Here is a 13,749-nt window from a genome sequence, read left to right on the forward strand (position 1 = left end):
TAACTTTACACGAACAAACAAAGAAAACATAACTAAATGCTAATAACTTACATGCCAGACACATAGTAGGAGAGATGTACGGTGGGTATCATTACTTAATGTTGGAATAATATTTATTAATTATTATTTTAATGTGTTTAACTAAATAAAATTAATTTATTGTTTTGTTTGTGAATGAAAAACTTATTAGTCCCACATTGTGGAGTTTCCATTTTTTAGTTGTTTTAAGAGACTATATAAGCTTTTTAGTCCCACATCGGGGAATTCCTCTTCTTAAATTGTTTTATTCCATTATATAAAGAAATTCACTATTTTTGTAAAATCATGGGAAAGGGGTTGCTCTATATTTTAGAGGGACCACTAAGGGAAAATATTTTATAGCGGTTTTTTCGGAGTTGGCAAGCTCAAGTTGAGCATCTACTACATATGCTAGTAGTAGGTGTATTAGGGAGTTTTATCCTGGAGATATCCGTCCTGTGAGGGCTATAGCATCACTCTTGAGTGTAGCCGGGCGCTAATGTCTTAAGGACAGCGTGTTGAACACGTGACTCACTCTATTTTCCAAAGTTTTGCCTTGTTGCTGTTGCGGAGATACGGGGAGCTTGTTCGTTTTGCAAAGCAATCACTTCCATTATAAATGAGCTAAGTATCAATAACTTTTGCTTATTTGGTTTTTCTTTTTTTTTTTATTATTGCACCCAACAATCTTAAGACATTAGTATTTGTAATAATCGAAAACGATTGATTGGTTTGTGAATCATGGATGTTAATTGTGGGGTAAAAAACAAAAACGAATTTCTGGTCAGCTGTAGAGTTTCAATTTTATCTTTTAATATAGAAGGAATTTCGATGCACCCTTTTGACACAACGTAGTATACATCCTGATAGTTACCCGTGTAAAATTTCAGAATTTTTGGAGTTGTAAAAGTATTTTTTTGATATTTTACAAAACAGAAAAACGTTTCTGAAAAATTCTGACGAGCAGAAAATTGTTGTTAACTAAATTAATTTTTGTGGGGTAACCATGAGTTTTTTGAAACGCTGATTCAAACGAAGTTTGTATATATAGATGTTATCTTCAAAACTCATATTTTACTTTCTGATTTGGAATTGTGATTTGTGAATAAAGGTGTCATCTCCGAGGGACATGGCTAATAGCCGCATGTGGTTGGAAACAAATCTTCCAAAGATGGCAAAGGTGAGAACATCGAACGCAACTCTAAGCATGGTCTTCATGATAAAGGTATATTTCGTAAACCTGAATCCGGAATTACTTTAGTTAAGGGTGAGTGTTATGTTTGTAAAATTCCTGGCCACGCGGCAGTAAATTGTAGACAACATAAAAACCTTAATAAGTAGAAAGTTAATGCTAATTTAGTTGAAACAAACTAGAACGAGTTTGGTGGCATGATGTCGGAAGTTATTTTAATAACCAATGTGAGAGACCAGTAGGTGGACTCTGGAGCCACCAAGAATGTTTGTTGAAACAGAGACCTGTTCACCTCCTATCATAGGATAGGGGATGTCGAGAAACTCTTATTGAGTAACTCATATGCAATAGAGGTTGCATAAAAGGAAAAGGTCGAGCAGAAGCTCATATCTGTAATATTCTCACATTGAATGAAGTTTTCATGTTCCGAGCATATGCGAAAATCTTGTATCTTGTTCTGTTGTAGATGGAAAAATATTTAAGATCTTAATTGAATCTGGAAAACTTGTTGTAACTAGGCAGTGATTTTTTAAGCAAGAGTTATAGGACTTTGGGTCTATATAAGCTTAACGGAAAAACTGATGATGTGAACGTAGTTGATTCTTGTGATATCTTTGTGTGATTGATTGTTTTACGTGGTAGACTTGGAACCGTAAACTTATAAGTCAATGCTTAACTGGCTAGCATAGGCTTCGTACCCAAATTTAGTTTGGATTTTGAACACAAAAGTGAAATCTGTGAAGAATCAAAATATGCTATAAAATTTTAGCACAAATGTTCAGAGTAATTCTAAGCCTTTAGAATTAATTCAGTTAGGCCTAGTTGACATGAGTTCAACCCAAAACCACTGTGGTAAAAGATGGTTATAACTTCCGTAGATGATTGTACGAGGTACTATCTTGTATACTTGCTTAGGATAAGGATGACGCCTTAGAAGCCTTAAGATGTATAAACTTGAAGTTGGAAACCAATTAGAAGCCTTGAACATAACAACCGTATCCTTAAGGAGATGATAATTTCCATGTTGATTAGTTCAGGATTACCTGCGGCCTTGTGGGGGGAGGCAGTCCTCTTAACTAGTATATCCTGAATAAAGTACCCTTTTAAGAATCAGATGAAACTCCATATGGTTTATGGAACGGTAGATGACCTTCTTATGAATGTGTCAAAGTGTGGGGGCGTTTGACTAAGATTGTAATTCCTCTTCCTAAAAGAACTAGATTGAAACCAAAAATGTTGATTGTGTTTTCGTATAGGGTATATTGAGTATACTTCTACAAATAGATTTTTGGTTGTGTGTTCTGATTTTTTCTGACATTGGTGTGAATATTATTACGGAATCTAGGGATGCTGAGTTCTTTGAACATGTTTATTCTAAACCTGTACCTCATTAGAGATGTGTTGTTGATCCCCTAGATTTATTTCAAATAGTCAGAACTTATTTTAAAGGAAGATGAAGTTGATGTTGAGCCTAAGAGAAGTAAAATAATTAGACTTGAGACTTCTTATGAAACCGACTTCATAACATGCCTAGCTTAGTCTGAGCCACAGACTTGTAAAGAAGCCTTTATCTACTGAAACCCCATTCTGGTAAGAAGCTTCATTTAGTGAAATGGACTCAGTCCGTTGGAACCAGACTTGGGAGCTTGCTAGTTTACCTCCAGGTTGTAAGACCATGGGATGTAAATGAGTCTTTAAGAGGAAACGATAGGTAGATGAAACTGTGGAAAAATATTAAGCTAAGTTGGTAGCTAAAGGCTATAAACTAAAAGAAGGTGATTTCCTTGATTCTAATTCAATTGTGACGGAAATTACTTCCGTTGAGATACTAATTGTTATTGCTGCCATAAAGAACGTAGAGATACATCAGATGGATGTTAAGACAGCTTTTTCTAAAACCGTGAATTAGGTAAAGAAATTTACATAGATCAACCTGAAGACTTTGTAGTGAAAGGTTGTGAATACAAAGTTTGTAATTTGAAAAATCTTTGTATGGTTTTCAAATAAGCACGTAAACAGTGACATGGAAAATTTAATCATGTGATAATGGATAGTGGATTTAAATTAATGAATCTGACAAGTATGTCTACAAGTAACTTGTTAAGGATGTCTGTGTAATTGTATGCTTGTATGTTGATGATATGCTTGATACAAACATAGATGTGATCAATTCCACTAAAAACATGCACTGAATGAGAACATTGACTTGAAAGACTTGGGCCCTTTTGATGTAATCTTAGGGATGAGGATTAGAAGATAATCAAACATTTATAAGTCTTAGTCGTTCTCATTATGTTGAGTTGTGCTTAAGAGATACAATCAGTCTGATTGTAAACCTGCTTGTACTTCGTACGATTATTCTTGTAGTCTCAAGAAAAATAAGGGTAGTGGAGTATCTTAACTTGAATACTCAAAAGTTATAGGATGTCTGATGAATTTAATGAACTGTAAGAGTCCAGACATTGCCTATATTGTGAGTAAGTTAAGTGGATATAATTGTAGTCCAGAGCAAGAGAATTCAGATGCACTGAGTAGAGTATTATGGTACCTAAAATACTCTTTTGATTTATGAAAGGTATCTTGTTGTCCTTGGGACTTTATGATGCAAACTGGATAGTTGACTCAGAGGAGTCTAAGTCTACGAGTGGATATGGTTTCACTCTAACATGTGGGTTTGTTGTTGGAAGATTTCCAAACAAACATATCGCTCAATTCATTATGGAATCTGAGAGTATTGCGTTAGATAAAGCATGAGAGGGGGCCGAGTGCCTAAGATGCTTTTTAGAAGACATTCCTCTTTGGCATAGGCCTGTGCCAGCTATATCTATACATTGTGTTAGCCAAGCTATAATAGTTAAAGCTAAGAAATAACTAATCTCAATCGGCGTTATTTCCATTGATTGGATAAAGTCCAAGGAGAATATCGCGCAACTTTGACGAAAGGTTTGTACAAAGAGATAGTTAAAAATGCATCGAGGGGGTTGGGGCTTAAGCTCATATATTAAACTTGCCATGAAGGATACTCAACCTTGCTGACTGGAGATCCCATGATCAAGGTTTCGAATGAGACAACTAATTTGTGGTGGGTAAAGGTAAACACTATCAGAGATTTTCATTCTCTGTCCCTTCCCTATGGTGTAGACGACGTGATAGTGTGACTGCATGTGGAGGATGACTTTTTAATAAGTCTTAATGAGTTCTATAGTTTCAATTTAAGATTGAAGTGGGGTGTAGCAGTAACACTCTTTATGGAAACTCACCTATCTGAATGAGGAAGTGGGTCGCTTCCTGTGAGAATATGAGCTGATTCTCTAGAGCATTCTGAGAAACAGGATACGTCCAGGGCCAAAACGGACAAAACGGCACGAGCTTGGCAGCAACCTTGGAGATATCATCCGTGATTGTTATCGCGAATTACATCAAACGCTAGGAGTTCAAGACATAGTTCACTGTCTCTAGCAAGTAATTCCGGTAATATCTCACTAAGCAAAGGTTCAAGACCTCATGGACACCTCTGCCTAAAATGGTATTTCCTGCGTTTTTTATATGATTTTCGCTTTTGATGGTTTTGGTATTACTGGAACTTAGTACCTAAGGGTCACTAAGTGTTCACTGGTTCATGCTTTTTCACTTTCGTGAAAGGAACCTTTAGTCTCACTTGTGAGGAGCTAAGGATGAAAGCTCTCTATACTATATGATTTTTGCAATCCATAGTATGAACCTGGGGTCAACACATTTTTGTGTGAAGGAGAGGACATTGAAATGACTAGTATGATTTCAACACACAGACGTTCCATATGTCTGTTCGATCAAGCCGGATCATGGAGATTGGGTGTTGGCTTACCAAGATTTATCTGTGTTTTTCATGTTTTATTGAGGTTTTCATTCATGTGGGGGATTGTTGGAACAATATTTATTAATTATTATTTTAATGTGTTTAACTAAATAAAATTAATTTATTGTTTTGTTTTGTTTGTGAATGAAAAACTTATTAGTCCCACATTGTGGAGTTTCCACTTTTTAGTTGTTTTAAGAGACTATATAAGCTTTTTAGTCCCACATCGGGGAATTCCTCTTCTTAAATTGTTTTATTCCATTATATAAAGAAATTCACTACTTTTGTAAAATCATGGGAAAGGGGTTGCTCTATATTTTAGAGGGACCCCTAAGGGAAAATATTTTATAGCGGTTTTTTCGGAGTTGCCAAGCTCAAGTTGAGCATCTACTACATATGCTAGTAGTAGATGTATTAGGGTGTTTTATCCTGGAGATATCCGTCCTGTGAGGGCTATAGCATCACTCTTGAGTGTAGCCGGGCGCTAATGTCTTAAGGACAACGTGTTGAACACGTGACTCACTCTATTTTCCAAAATTTTGCCTTGTTGCTGTTGCGGAGATACGGGGAGCTTGTTCGTTTTGCAAAGCAATCACTTCCATTATAAATGAGCTAAATATCAATAACTTTTGCTTATTTGATTTTTCTTTTTTTTTTTGATTATTGCACCCAACACTTAATGCAGGCGCATACTGGAAACAATTCTCCTTGTAACAATTTTCCAACATTGCTAGTACGGGATTGTTAGGGAGTACCAAAAATCTGTAGGACACAAAGCACTTTTAATACTTGGATATACTTCCCAGCAAATTAGTACCCCTACTAGCAACCACGAGATTTATTCACAAACACCATGTTGAAATTTTTGGTTTACTTCACAATAAAAAAGCAACTGCATGTAATCAAGTGAATTAAAACAAAAAACAAAAATAACCAGCCACACAAACATTACACCTGAAAAGCCTTTTACAATTTGGATGTTTAATTATTTAATCTATAAAAAGAAAAGAAAGAGGAAAAAAAAGTCAGTATTTGTATGCAAGTATAAACAGTTTTCTTTACACCACAAAACGGGCTCTTCTATTAGAAGCTTTACATTGAGCAAAATCTAGGTTCATCAGTGTATTGCCATGAATTTGATTGTTGCTCTGCTGACATGATATACATGACAACAGGATCTTCCCAGTCATAATCGTCATCCTTAACATCATCACAAATAGCGGCGTCGTCCTTAAACGAGAAATCAAGGTCTTCCTGCGGAGAAAGAGAGGACGAAAACCAAATAAATCAAGAAGTGCTGCCATAAAAAAACAACAAATTCCTGCTGCCTTAGATCGGGCTGAAAATGTTGAGTGAATAAATACAACTAATTGTAATAAACTATATTACCTCTTCTAAAGTGCCTATAAAACTACCAGTAAAAGTTGTAAAACTACATCGCGTAACCAAAACTTCTGCTATCATGCAAGTCACTTCTGCCACCTACCACAACTAACATATGTTTTTAAGTAGGTCGAGCAAAAAGTTGGATGCTAATCAACAAGATTAAGATAGTACTTCCAGTTTTGTGCATGGCTAAAAAGTCAAGTAAGACTCCATTACAAGATCCAATTAGTTTAATAATTGACGCATGAAGCTGATCCAAATCTGCCGAGTCACTGGGCTGAGCATTATCTAATAGTTTGACCTGTAAAAAGAACATGTCCACGACAAATTTAGGTACTACCATGAAGATGATTGTACAAAAATGTCACATGAGGAAAACTAATAAAGTAAAATGCGTACCCCGAATTTGATTGTTCCGCCAAGGGTTTCACATATGAGATCCAATTGAAGATTCAGTAAGGATGATTCATATAGAACTCTCCATAAAGCGATATTTCGGTGAGGCGAGTCTTCAGAAAGAATAGAACCCCTTAATGAAACTAGTTTCTGAACTGCTTCATCAATCTGCTTTACCGTTTTCTTGACAGACTTGGCAAATTCAGTTTCAGATATGACCTCATTATCAACAAGACCGCCAGTTTCTTGCAGCAACTTGTTCTTATGCTCTAAACCATCAAAATGTTCCTTCTCGATCATTTTTCCCTGCAAAAGAAGCAATCTCTGATCTTCAAATTTCTATTAAACATGTAACTAAGTACACAAGAGATGAATAAAATAAAATAAGGAAAGACAGCTCAAGTGCCTAACAGAAGACACACAACAATAATATCATGCATACCTTACTGAGTACATTGTAAAAACAACCAATCAGCTTTTCTGTAACCGAACTTTTACCAACAATTTTCCCCTGGAGAACACAATGCAACTGATCTAATCTTTTAAAGTTCGAAAGAACCAACTGCTTCATTGATTTCGAGGGAAGAAAAACATGGGAACATTCAGCTGGTGGAAATTCTCCCAAGTCACTATTGCGACCACAAGACCTACCTAACAATTGCTGCAACATAAACTCATTTATAAAATTATAAATAAGGATACTAGACTCTCTAATTCTACGACACCAGCAAAGAAGATGGTGCAGGGGCAATTGACTACTAGTTTCCATTCAATAAAAGGGCATATCTTTCTTTTAGAAGGGTTCAGTAATTCAGGTACACAAGTATTTGTTATAATCTGTCTTGGGCAGAGTTTTTATTATAACCTAAACTCAATTTGTTCTATTAGTTCCAAATCTGTGTTATATTGCTCTTATCTGTTCGATTGCGTTATTCTATAGTTTGGGCTTCTAAAAAATCCACCAGGCCAACAGAAGGAAAATTACCCTTGCATTCATAAATTCCTTGCCCTTAACGAGTCCTAGAGTCTTGTGGAGTTCATCGTTGACAGTTGAGCAGCTATATGATTTGTCCTCAGCTTCTTTCAGCAATGAAGATGACTCCCGCGACATAATATCCAGACCATCAAACAGGTGCTGACATTTTTAATGCTGTTAGATATAGCTCACTAGAACAAAGACAAACAAAAATACTAAGAAATTACTAAATTGTTTTAAGACTTACCATTTGTTTCCACATGCACTTAACAGTGAGATTCTTGCTCCTCCCAAAAGGATACTTGTCTTCAGCTCCATGACAAGCAACTTTGGATGCGAATAAATCATTTAAGCGAACAATAGACTTTTTCAATTGACCAGATGCTCAATAAAACAATATGCAACAAGCCGCTGCTCTCCTTGTATCATGATGAGGTACTCAAGGAAAGAGGCTAACTGTCCAACCTATGAAGAGACAGAACACACCATGAAAATCTACCAAATTCGCTACAAAAAAGGATGCAATTTCTGGTGGTGGAAATTACCTGCTCTCCGTTGAAATTTCTTTCAAGCTCATGACATATACGACACACCTTGAAGAAGTCTTCAGTTGCTTTTTCCCAGAGTGACTCTGAAGTTAAATCTGGAAGCAAGCCCGACAGATCATATGGCCTCCGATTGATCCGGCTTCATAATTGGTTAGCAGTGACCTCCACACCGTTCTGGGAAGAATTTCAGCATATACCCATCAGGAGGCATCATGAAGTAAGATAGAACTAAAGGCGGGCAGCGCTATAGATTCAAACAAAACTTGAATTATATGTTTACCTCAGACACAATATTCTTGTGCCATAACAGCCCATGACTTTCTAACAGCTTTTGAAACTCAGACAGTGGCACCAAATTTCCAGAACTTGTGATTTTATTGTTCCAGAGATTTCTACATTCTATTGCAGTTTTGCTAATCTTCTCAAGTGATGGACGTAGATCCTCTGATACCTCCAAGTTCTCAAAGCATGGAAAATCCAAATTTATAGGCTTACAGATGAAATTTGCACCCCCTGTATAGCAAAATGGTTAGAAACTGTCTCTGAAGTTTACTTGAGATAAGGAGAAGGAAAAAACCCAATGAAACCTAACCTTCAGCATCAGTGAATTCAGGTGTCCCTCCATAACATGAGCCTTCCTCCCTCTTTCTTTTGCGACCCACAGATCTGTATGCAAGGATAAAGGAACAACCCAATTCAAATTGAATAACCACCTTGCATGCATCGGAATTGATAAGCAATTTTCAAAAGAAGAAATTAATTTGACCTTTCTGAATCCATATCCTTGAAAATTGGCAGTCCTTCCCACACTAGTATCAGTGGTTCTGCTGAAGAAGTAATATTTTCGCTAAGTAAACAATGATTAACGCATACTGCAAGGAGAATAATGATAATTCTATCAAACTTTTTGCAAATTTTTGGATGACCCTATCAAACTAGGCAAAAATTGCACATACTAGAACAAAATATCGTAAGAAATAATCAAAGTTTCCATCAGTAAGGGACTATTCATCACAATTAGAGTCGGTAAAACGTAGGATACAATCTCATACTAGATGGAAATAAATTAATAAGATCAAGATTGGCTTACCAAATTCAGAACCCCAAACAACACAAGATACATCAGATTCCACAAAATCGCGATATGATCGATACTTGATACCTTGGATCTGGTTTCAAGGTGACGATTCAAAATAGTGAACCCTAAAAATAAGTTTGGGGAATCTCGACGCCAACGTCTTTCACCTTCGTCAGCGAGGAGAAAATTTTAAAGACCTTGCTATTTAAACAGCTTTTAGAGCCAAGCCAAGCCACACCAAATGCCGAATTTAAATTATAATAACAAAAATGCTTCACGGACAAAAATGCCGAATTTAAATTATAGTAAAAAAAACCGTGGCAAAAGCTTTACAAAACCATGACCAGGCTGAAAAAACCTGTGAGACAAATTTAGTATTCGGTTTTGGTGTGGTGTGGTCTAAGCATTCGGCCTGTGCAGAACCACTGTTATGGTATTGAGTAGAGAAAGGATGGGATAATAGGGGACAAAGAGAAGGAGAGTCGGCACATTAGGGCAATTCCTATGGCAATCAACACACTTATTATTTTGTTGAGCCATGTGGATGAATAAACTGCATTTTCCACTATGGGAAACAAGGCAAAATGAACAAATATGATATTTTAGAAACCCACTAGTAATTTTATTAATATAAACTAATAAGAGTTGGGTCCAACTAATAATTTTATTTAGAGTAATTCTACACACACCGCGATTTTACACTGTGAGATGATCTGACAGACGAGAGCAAAACTCTCTAACATTGGGATCGTAGCAGTGGAAGTGGGGTCACCTGTTTTCTCTCACGCGGTGGTTTCTGCAGGATTTCCCTTCAGTGGATAAAACATTTTCGTTTTATTTATATAAACTAACAAGAGTTAGTCCCACATAATATTTAACTAATAAAACAAATAATAAAAAATAAACCCTAAATATATTAACCTGGTTTGGGAGAAATGTTATGAAGTGCAATTGGATAATAATGACGACCAAGGTTGTGATAAGTACTGGTGGCAGAAAACTATTCCTCCAAAGGTAAGTTTTATGTTATGGGCTAATTCTCGTAATTCTTTACTAACCTTGAGTATGTTGAACTATAGGGGTGTGGATGTGCAAGATGATAAATGTCCTTTTTGCAAGAAGGTGGTTGAAACTGGAGATCATATTCTTGTATTTTGTCAATGAGGTTTGGTCTTATTTCTTTAACGCATTTAGAATCTGTTGGGTTTCCCCTGATGCCTTGAAGAAATTTTTTGAAGCTTGGAAACTAAATAATTTACAAGGAAGATGTAAGGAGGTTTGGTGGAAGATGAGTTATGCTGTAATGTGGCATTTGTGGAATGAAAGAAATCGAAGGGTTTTTGGAGGCAGGGCCATGGAATTTGAGGAACTTACTTTGCAAATCAAGCAGACGATTGTTTTATGGCTTTCGGATAGGGATGTTTTTAGATTTATATTTTTAAATCAAGTTCTATTTCATTGGGATACAGCCATTCATATGTATTTGATGATGTGTTGTTCCTAGAATTGTACTCTTTTCTTTTTATTTTTTCTTTAATATAACCTTCCTCTTTCAAAAAAAAAACTTGGTTTGGGAGAGAGAAAAGAATGGAGCGTTTTTGCTTCAAGCGCTGGAGTTTTTCCTTCCAACTCCATCGTTCTTACTTCCAACTCCAGCGATTGTGACACAAACATCCATTTTTCATGTTTATTGAGTCCATAGTGGGATCAAAATCAACAAACTTCAAGTTTGTTAAGTCCATGGGAAACGCTCTTAGTAGGTTGTTCGGATATGCATCATGAAGTTACTTTTTTATTTCTCTAAGCAAACTAGTCAAGTTAGTTTGGTTCAAAATGACTTCTAAAAGTAAAAAATGTCAATTTTTTTTTTGTGAAGTTAGCCTCTTTGGATAGCACATCATAAGTAGCTTTTCGACTTCTTAATTTTTTGTGGAGTAAAATAGTTTGCTTCTGATTTCTTCTCCTGACTTCGACTTCTGGAGAAGCAGAAGCCAGAAAAAGATTTGTATCCAAACGCGCTATAAATGTTTTTGCTCTTAACTTCTGGTACCCAAACGTGCTATTACATGATGAGTGGAAACTTGTATGAGTACAAGTAGTAGTAGGAATAACTTTTATATGTATATAGTTTTAGGAAAAAGGTGGCATGCATCTTGACATGTGGTGAGCCACTTTGTTAGAGCATTGCTCGGTCGAACTCGCATGCGTTGCTATCTCAAGCATGTTTGTCAATGTTAGTGACCAAAACTATATTCTTGATTTCTAGCCTATTTATAGATGTCTCGGACTAGGACATAGATAGTGTAGTTGAGCTTAGATTTCTCGGCGTTCATCATTTGAAGACGAAGAAATACTAAGGGGAGATTGTGGAACTTCATCAACAAAAGGTATGTGGAGACTTAAACTCATCTATCACTTGGAAATTTTATTTCTACTCTATCTCCTATATTGATACATAAGTCGTGTTACGATATAGTTTTCTATTATACACATTTGAGATTTCGAGCTGAGTTTATCTCGCTTATATATTTCCCAAAATTTGTGTTGGCAAGATTTCGCTTTAGCCATGTTTATCTTACATTTGTGATGAAAGTCCGAATAAGATCATATGAAAATTGACGAGTTACATCTAACATCGTTTGTGTGATAGAATCATTTGGTGTTTCCTTAGAATGTTTCATTATGATAATTTCAATAACTTGAAAATCGCTTTGACGAAAAATAGTTTGTGAACAACAACTATATAACGTCCTCTAAGAAAGTTTCAATGATTGAAATTAAGAGTTTATGAGATAACCATCTTTGGATATAAGCATATATAGTGTGTTTGCACATAAGTGTATAAATCCATAAACCGGGAACCAAGTGTATGCATATGTGTGTATACAAAATTAGTGAAGGAGACAACATAAGTATGCGTACCCGTAGCATACCGGTAGAGGTTTTCGAACCGAAAATATCTGTTGTGTTTAGGAATTACAAACTCCAAAACTAGTCACCTTAAGTATGCGTACATGTACGCATACTAGAGGAAGTTTTCGAACCAAAAATATCTGATGAGTTTGGGAATTACAAACTCCTAAACTAGTCACCTTAAGTATGCGTACCCGTACGCATACTGGCGGAAGTTTTCGAACCGAGAATTTCTGCTGAGTTTGGAAACTTAACAAACTCAAATCCGGTTGCTTACGTATGCATACCCGTATGCATACTTAAGCTGGTTATTTTGTCAAATCGATCTGTTCATGAACTTAAACATTTAAATCTTAAGGAATGCAATCTTTGCAAACTGTGGATATAATGTTCATGATTGATTCGAGTGAATCAAAACGATTTGGTTTCAATTTGTTCTTCTATGCAATTGAACAACTATTTTACTAGTTTCATTTGAGTCATTTGAACTAGTTATGGATAAGATGAATAAGGCTAATTTGAGAGTAAACATATGGCTAACCTCGGTTAACTAATTGTTGACCCAATATGAGTGTACACGTTTCAGTACGGTTACATAAACCTAACTGAGGGTACATTTTATTTGTGTGTAACAAGCTAAGTTCGATCTAACGGTTGAAAGATATTAGCTTGGTTGAATAGGGTTTTTCATCTAACGGTGAGTATTGAATGCTTTGTTACCAAGGTAACTTGGATTGCAAGCCCTGATTTGAAAATTATATAAAGGAGAACTTTAACAACTGGGAAACCTAATCTCCATACCTCCTGTGTGATGCTAGTTGTATATCTAGAGTCGATTCTCCTTTAACATTAGGTTTCTTCTCGATACCTTGTAGGTTAACGACTTGAAGACTTCATTGGGATTGTGAAGCCAGACCGATACTACTTCTCTTGTAGTTGTGTGATCTGATCTTGGCTCTATCGTACGAGTACAATTGTAAAATTTTCTTGAGATTTGTTTCTCCGATAGACAAGATAGAAAAGTAATCACAAACATCTTTCATCTCATTGTTTGTGATTCCACAATATCTAGTTTCGCCATTATACGATTTAGATTATTGTGAGGTCATTGATAATACTGAGTTGTTCTTCAGGAATATAAGTCTGGTTTATCAATTAGTTCCTGTTCACCTTGATTTATCAAAAGATGGAACAAAAACTCTTGGGTATTTCTATGGGAGGCAGATTTATTCAATCCTATAGACTTTTCTGTGTGAGACAGATTTGTTTATCAAGTCTTCGACTTTGAGTCGTAGCAACTCTTGGTTGTGGGTGAGATCAGCTAAGGGAATCAAGTGCGTAGTATCCTGCTGGGATCAGAGACGTAAGGAGCGTAATTGTACCTTGAATCAGTGTGAGATTGATTAA

At 36.0% G+C, this 13,749-nt stretch overlaps 1 protein-coding gene across 2 annotated transcripts; it reads right to left on the reverse strand.

Annotated features, from left to right (window-relative positions):
• Window positions 1-5,956: 5,956 nt before the first annotated feature.
• LOC113317703 lies at window positions 5,957-9,638 on the reverse strand. Of its 2 annotated transcripts, none has more exons than XM_026565850.1 (11): window positions 9,442-9,638; window positions 9,118-9,178; window positions 8,944-9,017; window positions 8,632-8,864; window positions 8,349-8,525; window positions 8,051-8,268; window positions 7,813-7,962; window positions 7,270-7,488; window positions 6,831-7,133; window positions 6,435-6,732; window positions 5,957-6,299 (listed from the first exon to the last, which is right to left on the reverse strand). In XM_026565850.1, exons 6-10 carry the CDS (start codon window positions 8,063-8,065, stop codon window positions 6,550-6,552), a joined length of 870 nt encoding a protein of 289 aa, XP_026421635.1. In that variant the 5' UTR covers window positions 8,066-8,268; window positions 8,349-8,525; window positions 8,632-8,864; window positions 8,944-9,017; window positions 9,118-9,178; window positions 9,442-9,638; the 3' UTR covers window positions 5,957-6,299; window positions 6,435-6,549. The 2 variants fall into 2 exon arrangements, with proteins under 2 accessions (XP_026421635.1, XP_026421634.1); XM_026565849.1 differs by having other exon boundaries at window positions 9,118-9,223.
• Window positions 9,639-13,749: the final 4,111 nt, after the last annotated feature.

Source organism: Papaver somniferum, chromosome 10 (assembly GCF_003573695.1).
Source record: "Papaver somniferum cultivar HN1 chromosome 10, ASM357369v1, whole genome shotgun sequence".
NCBI classification, from domain to species: Eukaryota; Viridiplantae; Streptophyta; class Magnoliopsida; order Ranunculales; family Papaveraceae; genus Papaver; species Papaver somniferum.